This window comes from Mytilus trossulus, chromosome 3 (assembly GCF_036588685.1).
Source record: "Mytilus trossulus isolate FHL-02 chromosome 3, PNRI_Mtr1.1.1.hap1, whole genome shotgun sequence".
Lineage (NCBI taxonomy): Eukaryota > Metazoa > Mollusca > Bivalvia > Mytilida > Mytilidae > Mytilus > Mytilus trossulus.
The window spans coordinates 74,514,512-74,535,370 of NC_086375.1; the positions used below are offsets into that span (position 1 = coordinate 74,514,512).

At 29.7% G+C, this 20,859-nt stretch overlaps 1 protein-coding gene across 1 annotated transcript in view; it reads left to right on the top strand.

Moving 5' to 3' along the window:
- The first annotated feature begins 1,260 nt into the window (after positions 1 to 1,260).
- LOC134712398 (N-acetylated-alpha-linked acidic dipeptidase 2-like) overlaps positions 1,261 to 20,859 on the top strand; it is a 37,837-nt gene continuing 18,238 nt past the window's right edge. Inside the window, exons 1-3 of the mRNA XM_063573908.1 lie at positions 1,261 to 1,781; positions 8,291 to 8,564; positions 14,018 to 14,137. Coding sequence (XP_063429978.1) covers positions 1,453 to 1,781; positions 8,291 to 8,564; positions 14,018 to 14,137 — 723 coding nt within the window. The 5' untranslated portion in view covers positions 1,261 to 1,452. The remainder of the gene's footprint in view (positions 1,782 to 8,290; positions 8,565 to 14,017; positions 14,138 to 20,859) is intronic.

The following is a 20,859-nucleotide window of genomic DNA, read 5'->3' on the forward strand; positions in this document are numbered from 1 at the left end:
ATTAAGTTGAGGATCCAGAATTCCGAAAGGTTTTGCCAAATAAAGGTCTAGTACTCCTTGTGCAGAAAGTATTTGCAACCTGAATATGAAAGAAAAAGATGTGGTATGAATGCCAATGAGACCGTCCTATTCACCCAAAACCAAATGACAAAAGTTATCATATGCCTTCAATAATGAGCTTTTAAATATTTATGGTCTCTCACAATGGAAATTTTGTGATGAGAAAACAATTTAGGAAGTCCAATTGTATTTTTGTCCATTTGATGAGTTAAGCCTTTTTCAACAGATTTTTATAGTTCGTTCTTATATTGTACTGTTAAACCACTGTCCCAGGTTAGGGTGAGCGTTGGGATCCCGCTAATATGTTTAACCCCGCCACATTATTTATGTAACTATGAGCCTGTCCCAAGTGAGGAGCCTGTTATTCAGTGGTTGTCGTTTGTTTATGTGTTATATATTTGTTTTTCGTTCATTTTTTTACATAAATAAGGCCGTTATCTCCCTTGTAAGAAATATCCTTGACTATTATTCAGACGTTTTATATATATATAACTATATATAAAGCTGTGGATATATATAAATACATCTTATCTAGCTTCATGTAATGGCAGCCTGCATTCCAAAAGTCTGTGTAATTAATTCATCAACTTGGAGATTTATACTTCATATACAGACATTGCTGGATTGTTGATACATAAAAATGGAAAGTTCACAAATAATGGGCGGGGAAGCTGAACTTGATCATCTCTTTTGTGGTAAAGATTTGTTCTCAACCAGCCCTGGTCCATTGTCAATTTCTGAGTAGAGCATAGACGCTTTAAATGGCGTATACACTATTTAGTGGGAGAACATCAACCACTGACATCAACTATACAACAGAACGTGAACTAGTCCAAATAATAATTATTTGAACCAAGGATTTGATTTGACATCATTTGTATAGTTGTCATAGTTCTAACTATACAAATCCTTGTTTGAACTAAACGTAAACTAAAATGTAAACTGAAAAATATAGGGAAACTTTGATACAGAAACAGCATCACATAATAAGAATGCAAAGGAACAATATTTAAGTGAAGGTGCATCACAAGAACCCTGCACATGACAAGAATAGAAGGGAAAAAAACACTCTCAGAAAAAGGTTGAAAAATATGCAATAACTTCGGGAAAATTCGGATTACTAACGCTCTTGATTCCGAAGTTGTCACGTTTTAATAGTTTGCATTGCAATCTCTCGCGGGAAATTCAGACTCTTCTTTGATAAAGTTATAAAAACAGATCAAAGTTTACCTGTACAACGAAAAAACGATATCATAGACAGAAATTGAAATTTTGAGTGATTTAAACCCTTTTCAGTATAAGTCATGAATTAAACTTTGAGATTGTCCCCAAAATCAATAATGAAGTGCCTCAGGTGAAACTCTCAATTATAACTTCAGTATTTACGCGGAAATGGCGAATGCAAGTTCGTTTACAAAATACAGAAGTTGGAGTACTGTGTCGGATGATCCTAATGATGTAGGGAGAATTTATACACCCGATACTCCAGCCCAAAAGAAACTTAAAAGAACTTTTAGCACATGGGCATTTTCTTTGATTATTTTGAGCTTAAGTGTTATGTTTTTAGTCGGATTAATGGTTGGATATTTTTTGAAAGAATCTCATGAAGATGAAAGCAGTTTTGGAAAAAGAAGAGATAAAATTGACACTCACATGCTCCACTCTGTACATGAAAACATCATGTATTTTATTTCAAATGACAATGTTCGAAAAATATCAAGGTGAGTTTAAAAAAAAATGAAGTTTTGAATATTTAAAGATGAAAAAGCAAATCATTCGACACAATCCCTTAAAAAGAAAATAACTATCATAAATAAGTGACTTCATTGAATGATTTGTACATACATGAAGTATACAGTATCCTGTTTAAGTAATACTAATATTTATTATGGACCCAGCTTCAAATTTAAGATACATCTTTTGTAAATTTGAAGTCTGCCAAACTGGTCCTCAAACTTTATTTTGGAAATTTTTCTAACATGTCTTACTGGTGTTAACAGTTTTTAATCCATATTTTACATGTACTTCAAACGGCACATATTTATTAAGAATGCAGCAACTTTCAGAGGTTGATCAAGCCATTTTAAAAGGGGGGGGGTTCCAACTATTTGCTCCCATTCAAATGCATTGATCGTCAAAAAAAAAAGGGGGGTTCCAAACCCTGGAACCCCCACCCCCCAGGCTCCGCCACTGACTTTTCTACTGGATAAATAGGTGGATTACTGAATCTGATGTATAAACTGAGAACTTGAGAAGAAACAAGTCTAAGTCTAAGAAAAGTTTGATGAAAAAAAAGTGTAAAAATGTGACTAACTTTAGATTGAAAAAACAAAATAACAATATACATGTAGTGAGTCTAAAACAACTTTAATTTCTTTTTATCCAATTGTGTATAAATAAACATTTTAATAAATGTTATGACATCGGATAAATGTTGTACAATGTATATCCCTCATAGATACATGTACAATGTATATCATATGCCATTTATATTCATAGATAAATTTGTACATGTACATTGGTCTTCTCCTTCGAATGGCTTTACACTAGTTATATTTTGTGTCCCTTTATAATGTATAGCTTGCTGTTTGATGTGAGCCAAGGCTCTGTGTTGAAGGCAGTACTTTGACCTACAATCATGACAATAGTAAAATGTGACTTGGGTGAAGATTGCTCTTGCACTCATACATTGTACCTCATCTTTTTATATCTATTGACAAAAAAATGTATCTTACAATGAGGGATAGATTTTGATATTGTATATATTCATTTCATGATTATATTATAGTAAATTTATTACAAATATCAAAATATTAAAAATTTCAAGATTCACAGAACAGAATCTGACCTAAATAAATCTATAGCATATAATCAGACATTAAAGTAAGGCTAAAAATTTCATTACATCTTTGTAAAAAATGCATATGCCTTGCTTCAGCTTAAATGAGGGTGGTAAAAGGTTATTTTCATGCAACATGTTAATGTGCCATTCTAATTCATGTGCAGCCATGAAAAAGGTTCATTATTCACTGTGTTTTGTGAAATCGTTAAAAAAATCAATGTGCAAAAAATTTTTGATTTTTTGTTCATTGTGAAATAAAATTTTATTTTGCATTTTTCTTCGCAGATACTCCCCCTTTACACCCCTCTTAAATTTAGCCGTCTGAGATTCAGACTCGGTTATGTCAATCTTGTCAAAGCTCTAACTTACATAAATATTATTCAGCATGTACAGTAGAATTGCTAAATGGATTTTAACTGTCAAAATTTGAAAACTTTAAACAATCCTTACATGCCTCAGATTACATGATAATATTTTAATTGTTTAGATATTAGTTATTACACTTGTCAATTTTCAAGACGAAATAATCAATCCTAATTTTGAAAAGGATTTATGATTTCTTTCATGTGTCAGTATATAAACTGTCTCATAGATCAGTGAATAATGAAACTAATTTTAATTGAGAAATGGATTTAACAACAATGAGTTAAATGAAGGCAATCAGTATGAATTAGAAAATTATTATCTTATACCATTCACCAAATTAACAAAACCAACAGGACCAATGGTAAATATAAGACTCAGGTTAACAGAAGAACAAATTATTCAGCCAGATAATGAACAAAATAAACTGAGTTATATCCTGTTCTGGAATTTAAGTTGTGATAAAAGAACTATTGTGCAACTTTCTACTATTTGAGAATCACTTGTGTTATTAGAAATTAAAAGAAAATATTTATTAAGAGATAACGTGAGACACTTCAAATCTTAGACAACATTGTAAGCCTTTGACAGAGATTTTAAGGGTGGATTTAGAAATTCTTTTGACTTGAAATAAGAGGTTTATGTTGTCTTCTCAAATTCATGACTATTTCGTAAATTTGTTGAATACAATATTTATCAAGTGCTCTTAAAGCTTAAGGATCATACAAAACTTTGAATTTAGTAAAAAAAAAATTGATTAATATCATGAAATTGAACAATAGGTATATGTAGATAACCCCGGCTGAAAGTATTTTATTCAGTCATAAAATACCATGTACTTATAGTCATATATATATATAATGAACATGGTTTACCAATCATTGATTATCAATGAATTTTGATTATTATTCTCAAAAAACATCTTCCCAAACATTTTAAAAGTTCTCAGGCATGTCATGGCTGCATTGTTATTGGAACAAATATTTAAAAAAGTGTTTTATTAAAATATATATATATAACACATATAATAACTGTTAATTTATCATATTGCATGTATTGTGCTCTATATTATATAATTTATAAAAAAAAAAAAAAACTTTGTTTATGTAAAATGGAATATAAACAAGGAAAAGATAACACATTTTGCATGTACATCAATCAGTTACAAATACTCAAGATATATACATGTAGGTTAAAGGTTCACATGTTAGAAATGTTTTCATTTAATTTATGCTTGTTAGTAGATATTTTATATAAACTTCTATATAACATACTTGTACATGCTGTACATGTACATCATTCTGGGGTACAAATTGTATTTTGAAAAAGTAAGGAAAAGAATGTTTTTGTATTTGTTAAGCCACAAAGATACAATGTATATATTTGACCGGTACAATGTTCTTTTGACCATCAAACCACAGAAAATAAGATTAATTATTGTAAGACGTATACCAGTGGTGCTTCCTTTGATCTTAAGTTAAAGCTTGGAGTCTATACTGATACTTCCTTTCACCAAGTTTCATAGGTGAAGATTTTAAAATTCATAAAGTCATTCATGACTTGTAAATGTATTCATATGAATGTCCTCTCTTCATGCTGAGAGTTATTGGCCACTGTGTATAAAATAAGATTAAAGATGTAGTGACCATGTAAGGGTCAGTAGATCATCACTATACAATTGAAATGGACAGCTGTTCCTATGTTATTGATAGGGGATAAATTGGAGGGATTTTAGGCTACTTCCTTCCATGTTCAACAGTGAAATGTGTTTAGAGGTTTAAAGTGAAAAAGTTCAGGACAAAACCTTAATGTTAAGTCAACTGGTGTTTTGATGGCCTTGTTCAAAGTAACATTAGCATTCTAAAATACAAGCAAGCTTTCTCTGCAGGACAGCATTCATCACAATAATTATATGGAAATTTCTATTCAAAACACAACCACTTTTCTTGTTTATACTTTTAACCATTTTCTAACATACCTTGTAATTTGTATAAAAAATACAACAAATCATTATGTGTGCAGTGAAAATGACTTTAATGTGATGAAACAGGAACCTGTTAAGTCTATTCAATGATAAAAGGTCTAACGATTAAAGATAATTTTTAGAAAGCTGTGTTCATCTAATTTATGTGGACCATTTACCATACATAATGCCATTGAGATTACATTTTGTTAAGACAGAGTTTTCATTTAAATGTCACTTTGATCACTAAAAAGTTGTAAAAACAAGTTTATTATGGGTTATAATTGTTAACAGTTAAGAAAAGTTATCAGGGCAGTTATCATGGTTATAATTAAATTGTCTAAAAACTGATTTACAAATAGAGATACACAAGAGATGGCGCGCTTAAAATTATCAACAACTAATAGCATGAATAGTTGATGTACTGGATGCTTTTGTAATTTATTATCTTATACATGTAAGGTAGCAACTCTAATTCAAATCATAATAAACTCTCTGTTAAAATTCTTACCACCCAGTTTTGTTAGAGTAAAGTAAAATTCCTCAATACATTTAAAATTAATTTTATTTATCAATGAAGTTTTATATCAAATGCAAGATTTAGTTTGAAGTCCTGTCATTTACTATTTTTATACAAATTTTACAGAATAACGTCTCTCACTAAAATGTATGAACTAGCTTTTGAAGAATTCTATTTTACAAATTTGTAACAATACTAATTGAATTTTAAATTCAAGGGACTTAAAAATGTGGTCTAACAATGCTTTCTTTTTTGATATAATGGTTTACATGTAGTAGAGGATTACACAGTCATAAACAGTAGCATCTATTTTGTGTAGTTTACAGGGGCAGATACAGCCATTTTGAAAGGGGGGTGTCCCAAACTAGGATTAAAAGGGGGGCTCAACCATATGACGTCCTCATACAAATGCACTGATTGTCCCATAAAACACAAAAAACTTCCTGGATCTGCCACTGGTTTTGTTGTACATGTGAAAATGAGGATACATGTACTGTACATTAACCTGTCATCAACTCTCATAAACTTTCCAGAATGTGGACAACTTTTATTTTAAAAGTTTGAGTTATCTTGAGTCATCTCTTTTCAAAATGCAAAATACAACCTACGTGCACATTTGTTATTTGTATATCAATTTCTACAATCTGTTGTTTTAGCTGTTCATACTATTGAACTAATGTACTAGTATACAGGCGTATATATATGCATACCTTTTAATTCTTTATAAATACTTTTTCAAATAATTGACTATCAATTTCATGTAGAGTAAATGTTATTTAATTAAGATATATAAACCTTGGTCTAATAGGATTAGGAAAAGAATGTGTAAACTTGACTTGATTTAATAATGTTTGAATAATACATTTACTTCTTTGAGATCACCCCTTTAAAAGTTTATGCAAAGGATTAAAGGTACCTTCTGTAATTTAATGTATGTGTAACACCCACAGGACAAATATGGTATATTTACTCTATAATGAACCTGCTGATATTTGAATTAATGCTTTGATTTTTATTACTTGCATTTTTTGGGGAAATTAAAGGAGATTTCCATAACAAACCGTTTCTTTTTTGTGATACTTTGTGATAAAATTGTAGGTTAAGAAATAATCGCTTATTATATTTGACAGTGACAACATGTACAATAATATACAAATTATCTGTATAAGATTTAATAACTGGGTTGGTGTCTCAGGCTTTGAGATAGTTCTTCTCAATACATTAATATTTCTTAAGAAATAATTGTTTGATCTTTTCAAATTATAAATTGAACCTTATTAAAATATTATAAAAGTTTGCCTTGGTGAGAAATTAAAATGATATTTACTTCAGTTGATTTGAAATAAAATTATGAATTTTGTATGGTTTGATTTTAAAAATAAATTATGTATATATTGATAAAATATAAACTTTGTTTTCATTTTGAATCACATAAATCAAATTTTAATTTTTATAAAAGTATATAATTTATAAGATTTAATTGTTAAGAATTAGAAAACAAATTGTAAGTTTATCAAGTTTGACATAAATTGCCTGTCAAAATTTTAATCATTTTTATCAAAATCTGCTTCAACAACAATTAAATATTTGTATGATAATGTAACTTGCACCAGTTAATTTTAATCTACAAGATACTTTTTCCTATTCTTTAAAAATCGTTTGTACAGCAAGCAATTTTCCTGAATTTATTGGGTACTGAAAATACCATGTACTCCATATTATGATGTTGATTTATCTGCTATGATCTGAGTGCATTGACTAATTCATAGTTTTTGTTACACAGAATAGTGTCATTCTTTACACAGAATAGTGTCATTCTGTGCTTATTTGTAAAATTGAAAAATTACAAACTAAGTCTTAAGATAAAGATCTGGTTTAATACATTTCTTTTTATTGAAATTTTCAATCACTTTATGAAATCAAAATTCATGATCTTGAAGGGTGCTGAAAGATGATAATTTGGAAATATATGTTTGTCAATAAACTTTTAAAAAATAATGGATATTTAGAAACTACTAGCCAGCAGTTTTTTGAGAATCGAGATAACCAAAAAGAGGAGGAGGATTGGTTGTTGTTAACATTATAACTTACAGCATCCTTGAATTATATTGTGGTGGTCAGTTTAATTGGTAGAGGGAGCAGGAAAACTCAGAGACAACCACTGACCTTCGGAAGGAACAGATTGAAATATTTTGATGATGATGTAGTTTAATGTCCAACAGTAATTAAATGCATATTCAGGAAGAGAACATGAGCTTTTGCTCATTGATGAAGGCCATACAGTGACCTTTAGTTGTTACTCATTTGGTATCTTGTGAAGAGTTGTGTCATTCGCAAATTTTTCAGAGTAAAAAGCTTGCAAGAAAACTGTTCATTGTAGGTATGGTTAATTATATATAGGTGACAATTTAATTGTGTTCATTGAAAAAACCAACTCAATCTTTGAATGTAAGTGTTAATATTAAAAAACCTGACCCCCCTGAGAAAAATTTATGAAAGTTGCCAAAGTACATTAAACCTGTTTTTTTTCTCACTATTACAGAGATTTGAAGTTACTAAAAGATGTAAGACAAACAGAATATGTAAAGAAAGAATTACAGACATATGGATTGGACCGTGTAGAAGTCCAGGAATATGATGTAGTGGTGACATATCCAGATCCAGATAGACCAAATCAGCTAGTAGTCATTAATTCCTCTGGCCGGGTGGTGAAGAATGTGACACTGAGTAGATCCAAGGTCACCAATAAAGTAGAAGAAATAATTGAGGATGGGAGGGGAGAAAATGTTAAAAGGCTGTCACCAAATGAAGTTGAGGTATTAAAGAAAAAAACATATATGCAGTGAAATAGTTGATACTAGTAGATAAAAGTCTTGACCTATGTTTTTATAAATATACGTCCCATGCGTAAGACACGATTTTTGAAATAGCTTGATTTCTAACGCATTTTTCACCATTGTCTCCTGATTTGTTTTTTGGACCATTATACTAGTATAATAGATCCAGTTTGTTTTGATTAAAAGATATATACCTTAGGCAATAAACATTCAATTAATTTACAACACATCTAAAGTTAATTCAATAAACAAATAATGATTATTTCACAACTGCCATGTCCAGTTATTTCAATTATCTCAGGTACTTAAATTAAGAGAAAGTGTTATTTTACCATGTTTACATATCAAAACTATTATACATTAATTCACGTACAGGTGGTAACTGATTTTTGATTCCTGTTTTATTGTACCTGTAATTAACCTGTAGAATGCCTGAGGTATATCCTTTGATCCTACAGGTGTTCAGCAGGTAGGCTAGACTGCTGTCATAATAAAGATATTATCATATGGTCAGGTTTGGGTCAACCCAAAGTGGACAAATGTTAATCTCTAATCAACTGTAAATTTATTTAATTCAGTGACTGACTTAAAATTTCAATTTAAAAATACATTTTTATCTAGAGCGATTTATTCAGATTAATTTAAAATGTGATACACAAAAACAAACATTAAACTGTGTCTTAATTGGTACTTAAATATGCTAATCTGTGTGGATTTAGATAAAGTTTATTTGTAATAAGCTGTTTATTTACTCCAATAATGAATAATATACAAATGTATTACATTGTGATGGTCATGATAGTAGTAATTAAAGTGTAATGGCATTCCTTTGCTTTTTTTCTATTTCTCACCCCTCATTATTCCTGCTGACTTAAATTTTTACAAATATATGAAAGATTGAATTTGACATAGTACTGCAATGAACTGATTACTTCTACTGACTGAAAGATTAGCATATTAAATATACTTCAATGTACTCACAGACTTACAAAAATGTATCTATACTATGAAACGAGAAATCTCATTTTGAGTTATTTCTTCTCTTCCTTCCTTCCAAATTAAATTAATCATCAGGACTCTGTTCTATTGGAACCTGGATAGACATATTTGTCATCTATTCTTATGATTTTTCAGTTTGGGTTACTTTTGGAGAAAAACGAAAATGTAGGCATCTGGATATTGTTTACGTCATCAGAATAGCTTTTAAGTTATACAAGACTTCAGGTTTTAAACTTACACATACGTTTCATAGGAGTACTCGGGGACAAGACAATAATTTTCACATTGGTAGATACTCTCTGTATTATGTAGCAGTGATCTCTGTGGAGAAAAACTTGGAATTGATAATAATAGCAAATAAACTTTATTTATAATATACGTACTATGTTCATAGTATACAGATACACGAAAATAATGGAATTTAACTGAAAACAAAAAACATAATCGACTTTTGGAAAAAAGTGAGGGCCTTCAAAATTTGTCCTGTCTCCAAGAACCTATAAAATTTTATACCTTTTCTGAAATTCTCAAGACATAAAATCTTTAACAAAAATTCTCCCAACAACAGTTTACAAACTTTCAACCAAGCTCTAAATGCCCACGATTTCGGGTCTGTGTTCTAGTTACTCCTGATGATGGAAAAAGATTACTGCAATATACAGACAGACTCATTACAGCTGTTGACACAAGCTATAACTTAGCACTTTGATATACTAACATACTTATAAAAGCTGTTGAATTAAAAAATATTGCAATGTACTAAGATACATATTACTCAATGCTGAATCAAAGATTTACATAGTATTTCATTTTACTGACATAGTCATTATTGATGTTTGCTCAACAGTTGACATAGTACTTCATTTCACTGACATACTCATTATTGCTGTTAGTTAAAAAGTTGTCATAGTATTTCAGTTTACTGACATACTCATTGTTGCTGTTTGCTCAAAAGTTGACATAATACTTCATTTACTGACATACTCATTGTTGCTGTTTGCTCAAAAGTTGACATAATACTTCATTTACTGACAAACTCATTGCTCTTTGCTCAAAAGTTGACCAAGTACTTCTTTTTACTGACATACTTATTATTGCTTGTTTGCTCAAAAGTTGACATTGTACTTCATTTTACTGACATAGTCATTATTGCTGTTTGCTCAAAAGTTGACATTGTACTTCATTTTACTGACATAGTCATTATTGCTGTTTGCTCAAAAGTTGATATAGTATTTCATTTTAATGACATAGTCATTATTGCTGTTGATATACATGATATATAGCTGTTAGCATTCAATTTTATTTTGGGGACACTTGCTTTCAAGTTTTTTTCCAGCAGAGTTGGGTGTGAACCTTTCTAATATATCATGTATATAGTTTTGCTTATCCTCATAGAAAAATGTCCAAATCTGTTCATTTGTTCAATAGATTTGTTTGCTGACTAGGATTTATAAGAATAATCAAGAGGACTCCTTTCTCTCCCCTCTGTCTCTACTGAACAATGCTGAAATGAATTTTCAATTTAAATTTAGACAGAACAAAAAAACATATATCTGAAATATACATTTTAGAAATAATGGGATAGTAAGTAAGATCTCCTCTGTATATAAGTGGACTTCTATGAACCTTTTTTTATTAGAAGTTTAAAAAATATTTTGTAATTTAATTCAAAATATGTAAATTATGACATGCTTTTGTGTTGAGAAATAGACATGTTATCCCATGGTCACATTTCATTGTACAGAAACTTGATATTCTATTGAAATATAAATCGTTATCTACAAAATTGTTTGAATTAAATTTGAAATGAATTCTGTTTAAATGGTCTGATTTATGACAAGCTGTCTTGACAATGATTATGCTTGAAAAGATAATTTGAGGTGTTAATTTGTTCTTAATTTTGTAAAATTCCACAATGATTTACAACTTTATTTTGTTAAAAATCATTGTCATTATTTTTAAGATTAAGGTTATTTCAGACTTTTTGGAATGAATTCGAAGCTCTTACAATAATCTTGCTTTTCCATGATATATAAATAAGGATTCCTATTATAAGAAAGGTTTATAAATATAAATTAGTTTAATAGATATATATATGTTGGTAAAAAAATAAGGTTTAACAGCAACTATAAAAGCCCAAGTTTAACTTACCAGGGTGTTAAAAAATTGATAGTGGAAATTGGGAATGTGTCATAAAGACCAACCACCAATTGATCTTCAACACAGCATAACAATCCTGCACTCAGAGGTGGGCTTTAGATGACTCTTAACCAATGATGTGTAGAGTTGGGTGCTCATTTTCGCCACATCTTTTCATGTTTTCTACAGTTTATGTTCAGGTTTTTGAAGTATACTGATATTTCTATATGAAGATAACTTCAAATGCAAAATATTTTTATGCATGAAAATGTGTTTGTTGGAATATAATCATCTGAAAAGTTAGATTAAAGGGTGTTTGAAATTTCCTGATTTTTTGTCAATGGGGGACACATATTCGCCGTTTTTACATATCTATTTAAAACCAAATAACCGCAGCTTTAAACAACATTGATCAAATCAATTTCATTATAGATGAATAGCAGACATTTCAAAGGTGTTAAGAACTGAAATTTAGGGCATTCAGTCAAAGAATTACTTAGAAATACTTCTTTGAATTGGTGTTTTTTCTTCATGAAATTGGCCGAAAATCGTTGTCCATTTTTCGGTCCTTTTCAGTAGGTGCCTCAATTTTGTCTCAGTTTTAAAAAATAATCATATTTGTTATATAATATCATTTACCGGTATATGTCTTTCATTTCAGCCATCCTTTGAAGTTTTTACACCTCAAAATCATGAAACGGTGAAATTGTGTCCCCGGCGAATATGGGCACCCCACTCTACTAGTCCAGCAGAAAAGGAGTCTTATTGAACTTTGAAACCTAAACGAACCAAAATTAAAAAAACATACAAGAATAACAAAGACCAGATGTTCTTGACTTGGGACAGAAGTGGGCATTAAAAATGTTTTGTGTGATCTTAACCCTCTCCCTATACCTCTAGCCTATGTGGAATAAATAAACACACAGCAATACAGTTAAAGAGTATTACAGAATTTCTTTCATGAAAGTCTTGCATACAGAAACTTAACTGGACATGCTCTCACATTATCATATAGAGTCATGTTAGTTCTCATGGTTTTATAATTTTCTTTTATGTTTTTTCACATTAAAATTTTGAAATCCTAAGAATCTTCTTAGAAAAATCAATTCTGTCCGTTTTCACTAGAGTTTATTTTAAGCTTCAATCAGTATTGACAGAAGTATAGTGTGATGACATGCACATTTAACACCTTTTTATCAAAGGAAAGATAATGCACTTTCCATTAATGTAATAGATTGATTACATAGACATAGATAATGTCAGGTCTATTGCTTATGTTACCTGGTGAAATAAAAATGCTACAAGGTCTGACATGGAAATGTCAAGTTTATTATGAAGAAATCAAACTAAGGGATGTGGGGGACCTACATGTTTACAAAAATGCATTGATTTTCATATTTCTCAATAGTAGTCCATGGTTGACTTCACTTTACTATATATCTGTTGTGTATGGGAGACCTCTTATCTTTTTGGTTTTAATTGTATTCCAGATCTCTAATGCATACTAAGGCTATTCAGTGACCTCTTGTTATTAATTTCTGTGTCATTTTGGTCCCTTGTTGACAGTTGTCTTATTGGCAATCATACCACATCTTCTTTTTTATAAGTAAATACTGTGAAAGAATCATTACAAAGACTCTCAAAGATGTTGCAAGGACAGTTTTCTGTCCCTTTCCAATATCCCTTGTTTTCCACTGCAGTCCAATTTTCTGTACTTTATATTAGTTGACCTATCTTTGAAAACATACCTATTGTATTGATGTTTTATTCGTTCTTGTCCTGAATTCATGGCCATGGAATATTTCAGTGGACATTAGGCAAGCAACAATAATCACTCAATCCTTGACATATATTAAGACACCTTGGTTATTGGTTCTATCAGGCTGCTGTTAAATTGTATATACAGTGGTGAATCTAGAACTTTTTATTAGAGGGTCCCAGCTATAGTCATGTCTCAATGATTCACTATATTATCAACAAAATCCCAACACCCCCCACCCAAAGAAAGAGCATGCAGCAACAATATTGTTCTTAAGTTTGTGATTAGTTCAGATTAAGGGGAACCATGATACAGGTTTATTTGGTATTATATTCAGATTGACACATATTATTTTTATCTGCACCTAATGTTTGTTCCATTGGCTTTGAAACTGTGGCATAGTTTGCATTTTAAATTTTGTCCTAAAAACAACAACATTTGCATAACACTATCAAAATTACATACAGGCAAGAAGTCACTCAACACTTTGTTGTCTATATATTGCTAACTGTTTTGCTATTTTATCCACTTCCAGGGAGAGCTAGTATATGGTGATTATGGTAGAAATATAGACTTAGTGAGGAAGAATAGATCTATGTCTCTCCAGGGCAAGGTATTAATGATCCGACAAGGAGAAGTATCCATAAAAGAAAAGGTATGTATCGTTGTATACTTATAGGCTATATCACAAGGCAACTTTCATTAGGCTACTTTTTTCACCCACAATAAAGTTATTACCAGCTTAGGTTACATTACTTTGAAATCTAACATATATCAAGAATAGATTATGCTTTTGGTAATCAGAATAATCGGCACTTAATATATATATTACATGAAAGTCGTTTAAACTTATTACATTTATTTCAGATTTTAGTCAACTGATCATATGAGAATTTGGGTAATTTGAATTCTTTCCATTTATCAAATTGTTTTCCACTCTCCAGTATTAAATGGTATTCTAATCTATCATATATGATACAATAGAGAATGGAAATAGGGAATGTGTCACAGAGACAAAAACCCAAACATAGAGCAGACAACAGCAGAAGGCCAACAATTGGTTTTCAATGCAGCGTCCTGAGGAGTCCTTCAGCTGGCCCCTAGATAAATATGTATACCAGTTCAGTGATAATGGACGTCATACTAAACTGCGAATTATACACAAGAAACCAAAATTAAAAACCATACAAGACTAACAAAGGCCAGAGGCTCCTGACTTGGGACAGGTGCAAAAAAGAGTTTGGACCACTAAAAATAATTTACATTATGACTACCAAACAACCAATGCAATTAAAAAAAACCCACCACATTCTTTTTACACAAAATGTGAAGCAGCATCAAATTATTTTTTTATGAAAACACAAAATAGCTAGAAGTATCAAATACTGAAACTTCTATTACTAACAACGTGTTTATTTCAAAAGAAACAGTATATTGTATATACAGAAAAATAGGCTAACTTTGTGTAGAATTAAAATAAAATAGGGTTAAATCTAGTTTTGTGGGTTTTAGTATGAAGATAGAAGTGTTTTGCCATACCAATGATCCTAAACAAGATTTTAATCCTTGGATTGACTTGTTTTCATAATACCATTTAAACCAATTTTGAACCTGACAAAACAATCTTATGTCATTGATACATGTTTTGAAAACCAGATTTTATTTTAAACAAATACTAGATCATTATTTAATGCCTGAAACTACAGATATTATTAATTTTACCCTTAGGAGAACAAAATGACACAAGTTTCATGAAACATTTTCCTGTTGTGTTTGCCTGTAGCCCTTGCTTTTTAAATTTTTATATATAAATGGCTAGATGCACATTTACATAATGCTTATGCTTGACTACAGTAGTGGTTGAATTAAATAAAATCTGTGTTGAAGAATGTAAAACATTCTAGGTAATGTTTTTGTAAGTATAAAACACAGAGAGGTTACATAAGTTACATATATCATGATAAAAGGTATTCAGCCAATTTTATAATATTTTAATTATGCCCCACCTACGATAGTGTATGCCCCACCTACGATAGTAGAGGGGCATTATTTTTCTGGTCTCTGCGTCCGTTCATCCGTCCGTCCGTCCGTTCTTTTGTCTGTCCCGCTTCAGGTTAAAGTTTTCGGTCAAGGTAGTTTTTGATGAAGTTGAAGTCCAATCGACTTCAAACTTAGTACACATGTTCCCTGTGATATGATCTTTCTAATTTTAATGCCAAATTAGAGTTTTTACCCCAATTTCATGGTCCACTGTCAGAACATGGAAAATGATAGTGCGAGTGGGGCATTCATGTACTGAGGATACATTCTTGTTTTGGTGCATGTTGTAAGTAAGTAAGTAAGTAATTTTTATTGGTTTAAAATCCAAAATTACAGGATTGATGTTGTATGCAAGCATTGAATTATAACTAAAGTTCTGTTGAATTCACACTAGGGGAAATTTGTGTATCTATTTTATCATAAATGTTATAATGTAATCAAGCAAGGCTAAACTTTGAAGAGGTTTGAAATTAGTGAATTAAATACAATTGTTTCTGCTATAAAATGAAGGATACAAAAAACAAGATAAAAGAATCAAGAAGGGAAGGCATAATGCCTATTAATGGTTGACAGGTACTTCATTTCTTCATGGTTAAACATTTGACCATGCAATGTTTCTTATTTGTTGAAAGTGTAGAAAATCCTTAATTCTATTCTATAACAGAATGACTCAATATTTTGAGTGACAAACTACTTTGATAAGTAAATAAAACCCTATGGAAGTCTCAAGGATCTTCTATCAGACCATAAAATTTATTGAATTTAAGTTTATTATGACTTTATTCTTGAGCATCCTTGTTGAGACGACTTCATTCTTCACACTTTTTAAACACTATTTTATAGGTTTGTTTTGTATTTGTAGACCACGCCAAATATGCTCAACTATTTAAAAAGAATTTGACGTTTAATATAAAACAAATATTTTATCGTATCTCCCTACTTTTTACGATACAGATTTATTGTCAGACAACTCTTTATGGCAATGATAACCATAATCCTATATTATTTCCCTTAACAGAGGAAAGTAAACATGGATATTTACATTGTACGGTAATATAAGTCTTATTTCTGACGTCAGAGATAGCAATATTTATGTTGGACTCTCAATGGAATTCAAACTCAGAAGACCAAGTTTTTGGTGGTTTATCATTATGTTTTGCTAATTGGTATGAATTTAGATTTTATATATAAAAAACATAATAACAAAAGTGAGAAAAAGTATAGTGTAATTCCTTCTATTAAAGGTTTGACAGATGTAAAAGAATATATAGGTTTATACCAGTGAGGTAAACACTTGAAAACAGACAAAACCAAAACGATGGCGGAATCTAATTACAAAATATTATAAAAATGTTCACAAAAATTCATATTTGCATAGACTTCCCACTATTTGAAAAATTATGCCCCAGCCATAGCAGAGGGGGCATTAAGTTTTACCCTTGTTTTATTTCTATATATTTGAAAAAAATACTAGGCATTTAATTTGTCATAGATGATCTTTTGCAGAAAAAAGATTAAAATATTAAAAGTGTCAACATTATTAAATCATTATTATATATATAAATTGTCAAGATATGTTATGATATTGAATTGCATATGACATCATACAATGTTACGTCAAACTATGCTGAAAAAAAATTTGCCTTAATTTCTTGAACCGGTTGACCAATAAAAAATAGGTATTGCATAGATTTGTAGCAACAAGTGTCTTTTTCATGTTTCACTGACACTTAGACTATTGTTAGAGGTGCTTTTGAAGTTAAATTGGATTACATATTTTGGGCCTTTTATTTATTCAAAGATACTTAAGTACTTTTATACTTAAATTCAATTATCTATCTATATACTCTTGAGAAAAAAATTCTTGTATACCAACATAAAAAAAAGTGTTTAATAAAAAATATATTAATTTACTTCTAAGATCAAAGCAAAAAAATATTTAGAAATCCAAAATGTAAATTATTAAATATAAATTAAATTACACTTAGGATTGGTAATTTTTGAAATCTCAAGAAGAGATTTTATATGAATTTATAGGGTTAAATATACTTACCATGAAATTACATTTATATATATAGAATATGTTTGCTTTCACAACATGTTCTCATCGCAATTACCTAGGTGATTAAAAATTACATCCATGAGATGTACTCACCTACGTCATAGTTCACCTGTGTAACATACACTAGCTTTAGTTTTAATTTGTCGTTTAATTGAATAATTTCAATTAAGTGAACAAAAAACTGAATTTATTCCAGGGGTGGTGGTGGATTGTGGTAAGTATATTTAACCCTATAAATTCATATAAAATCTCTTCTTGAGATTTCAAAAATTACCATTTTATATGAATTTGGTTAAATATACTTACCATGAAATTACATTTATATATATAGAATATTTACTGATTAACAAGCAGTATTTCATTTGGTGGAGGATAAATTCTCTCACACACATACAATTTCAACATATAAAAAAATTATGTGAAATTTTTTAAAGTAACTCCATTAAATTTTGTAAAATACGGATATTAGTAAAAACCGAAATTACTGAATTTATTATACAATGAAGCTATGCTGCATAACTATATGTATATCAATGGCAAACTTTGCAGATTGTATAAATACAAGTATGCAAAATTAATAGACTTGATGTAGAGTTGTCTCAATGGCACTCACATGTATATATATACCCCATCTTTCTATATCTGATAGATAAATAATCTGCAGGTCAGTATAGAAATAATTATATTAAAGCTCCTTCATTATGAGCTAAATGTGTTGTAATATTGATGCAACAGTAAATAAGCATTTATTTCTGAATAGGTTGTTCTTGTTGCATGTACAAATCGACAAGAACTAATCCAACCTTAATTTCATTAATTCCACCAAGGATTTGTATAGTTATACAAATCCTTGATTCCACTTTGAAACTTAAGTTTATTTGGAAACATTATTACCTTTCCATTGTTTTCTCTATATTAATATAATAACATATAATATATGATTGCTGTCGTCTTTTGATAACCTGATCAATATCACATCTTTCGAAATAAATTCTTTTCTACTTAATTAAAGAATTATAATCAATTAAAATATACTTTGTAAATAGGTGTCCTTAATACAATCAAAGTTTATTAAAGACTCAAACCAAAGTTGTTTCATGATTATGCTAAATCTGGATTAATCTTTAAACTTTTTTTTTTTTTTTTTTTTTTTTAAAAGTTATAGTCCCTGAAAATTTGCTTCTCTGCTAGATATACTACTTTTGATATTTTATAGATTTAGAATAAAATATTTTCATCAAGAGAAGTCTTGTACTATTGTCATATTGTATAATGACAATTCTCTAAACTGACTAAATTTTAAAAATCTGATAAAATTTCTATGAGTGATAGAACCTTTGAATACAATGTCTACCATTTCAACCATGAACAATATTTTAGTTTTGTATTTGACTACTCAAGTGTAAAAATACAGAAATGGACAAATCAGTGGAAAAGTTTCAGTATAAATGTTTCCATTGATATACTACTTCCACAGAATATTTGGATGTTGAGCTGAATTAAAGCCATGATTGTTGTCCTTATAAATCCAAATGCTAACAGATGATTTTCTCCAGCTATGAAAATCTGTCTAAAATAAAATGTTTTGATATTTCTAATTAACATTTCACAACGGTTAACTTTCTAGAATATCTTGCCATGTATAGTTCCAAATTTAAGGAAACAAAAATTTGACATAATGAACAACTCTTGAATGTTGCTCTTGACAATTGTTTATATTAATTTCAGAAATTATTTCGCTATCAGAAATACTAAAATGCAACTTGTCAAATATAGTTCTATAGTTGTATTTAAAGAAAAACACTTGTTTGGCAATATGGAAAACACTTGTACTAACTTGCAGTATTCTTAAGTGTTCTTAGTTATTTCAGAAATGGTTTCACTATCAAAAATGCTCATTTTATTTCTGTCTTGGTTCACCTCATCTGAATCCTATACATTCTGATATGATTCAATATATATCAACCAAACAGCTTTTGGTATATCATTTGGTTAACTTAGTCACTCAGAAAAAATTTGCATTTGTCCCCAAATTTGGCAAAAACAAAATTAATGTGATTTAAATAATCACATCTTTCAAAACAATATTGAATCAAAATTCAAAGTAATTGTTTAAAATAAACACATTTCAATTTTGTGTAGCATATTCTTGTATGAGATACTAACTCTATGCTATATATCTACAATGTATATTATTCTGGCTGGTAATATGGAAATTGAAAAGTGAATAATTACCATCAATTCCGAGATTAAAATCACATGCAATCGGAAAACCTTCCTGCATGTAGATAATACACAACTTGACTTTGACCAGACTAGATTTTTGTAACTTTATGCTTATAATGAGCAAAAAATAAAAATAAACAGTGACATTTTAATATTTAGGTATAATATTAAGAAAATGTCTCGCATTTGATTTGATATAATCATGGAATTATCATACTATATTTTACTTCCATGTACTATTCTTAGACTATTGAAAGCTATTTGCTAACTATTAATCAGTCTTTTGAATAAATTGCTTTTCCTATATTTTGCTGTTAGATTAACTGCTTCTACGCTGGTGCTAAAATTTGAGAACCAATTGAAAAGTATATATATTATATGTTTATATTGGTACATCATGTGTTACTCCAAAAAAAAAACTCTTCTTTTTTACTGCATCTCGTAAAGACTGACTAAATATAGGTTTATATAAAGAGCTGTATAATAGATAGTTTCAAATCTTGAGAACTACTTCAATTTCCTAGACCTGATGATGTCTAGCATTTTAAATAAATCCTGCATCCACAATGCTTTAAATCTTATTTATTTATTTACCAATATTTTACTAGTTTTTGTACAAGATCTAAATTAATGATAATCTTGTTTCTATAAATCAGCATATTTGAGTCCTCTATACTTCAGAATTCTGAATCAATATTTAACACTAGGAAAAACAATGTGTAGCCATTGCATAAACTGTTGGGTTCTACCAATCTCACATTAAGAATAAAACAGACCCAATGAATGAATCCTTATAGCAGAAATTTGCCCATCTGTTTAGAAAACTTAAGATGTAAATTAAGGCATAATTTTCTATCTTTAAAAGAGCATCCAAACTCCTTTTGCTTTCATGATTGGAAGATATATGTATAATTTGACAGTGATTCCCATATAGTGAGGGTAAGATAGTCTCTTAAGTCTTACGTTATCACCTCTTTTTTGTGTACTCAAAACAAAACAGAATTAGTACATATTATATTATATGCATTGGCAATGTACACTCTGAATTA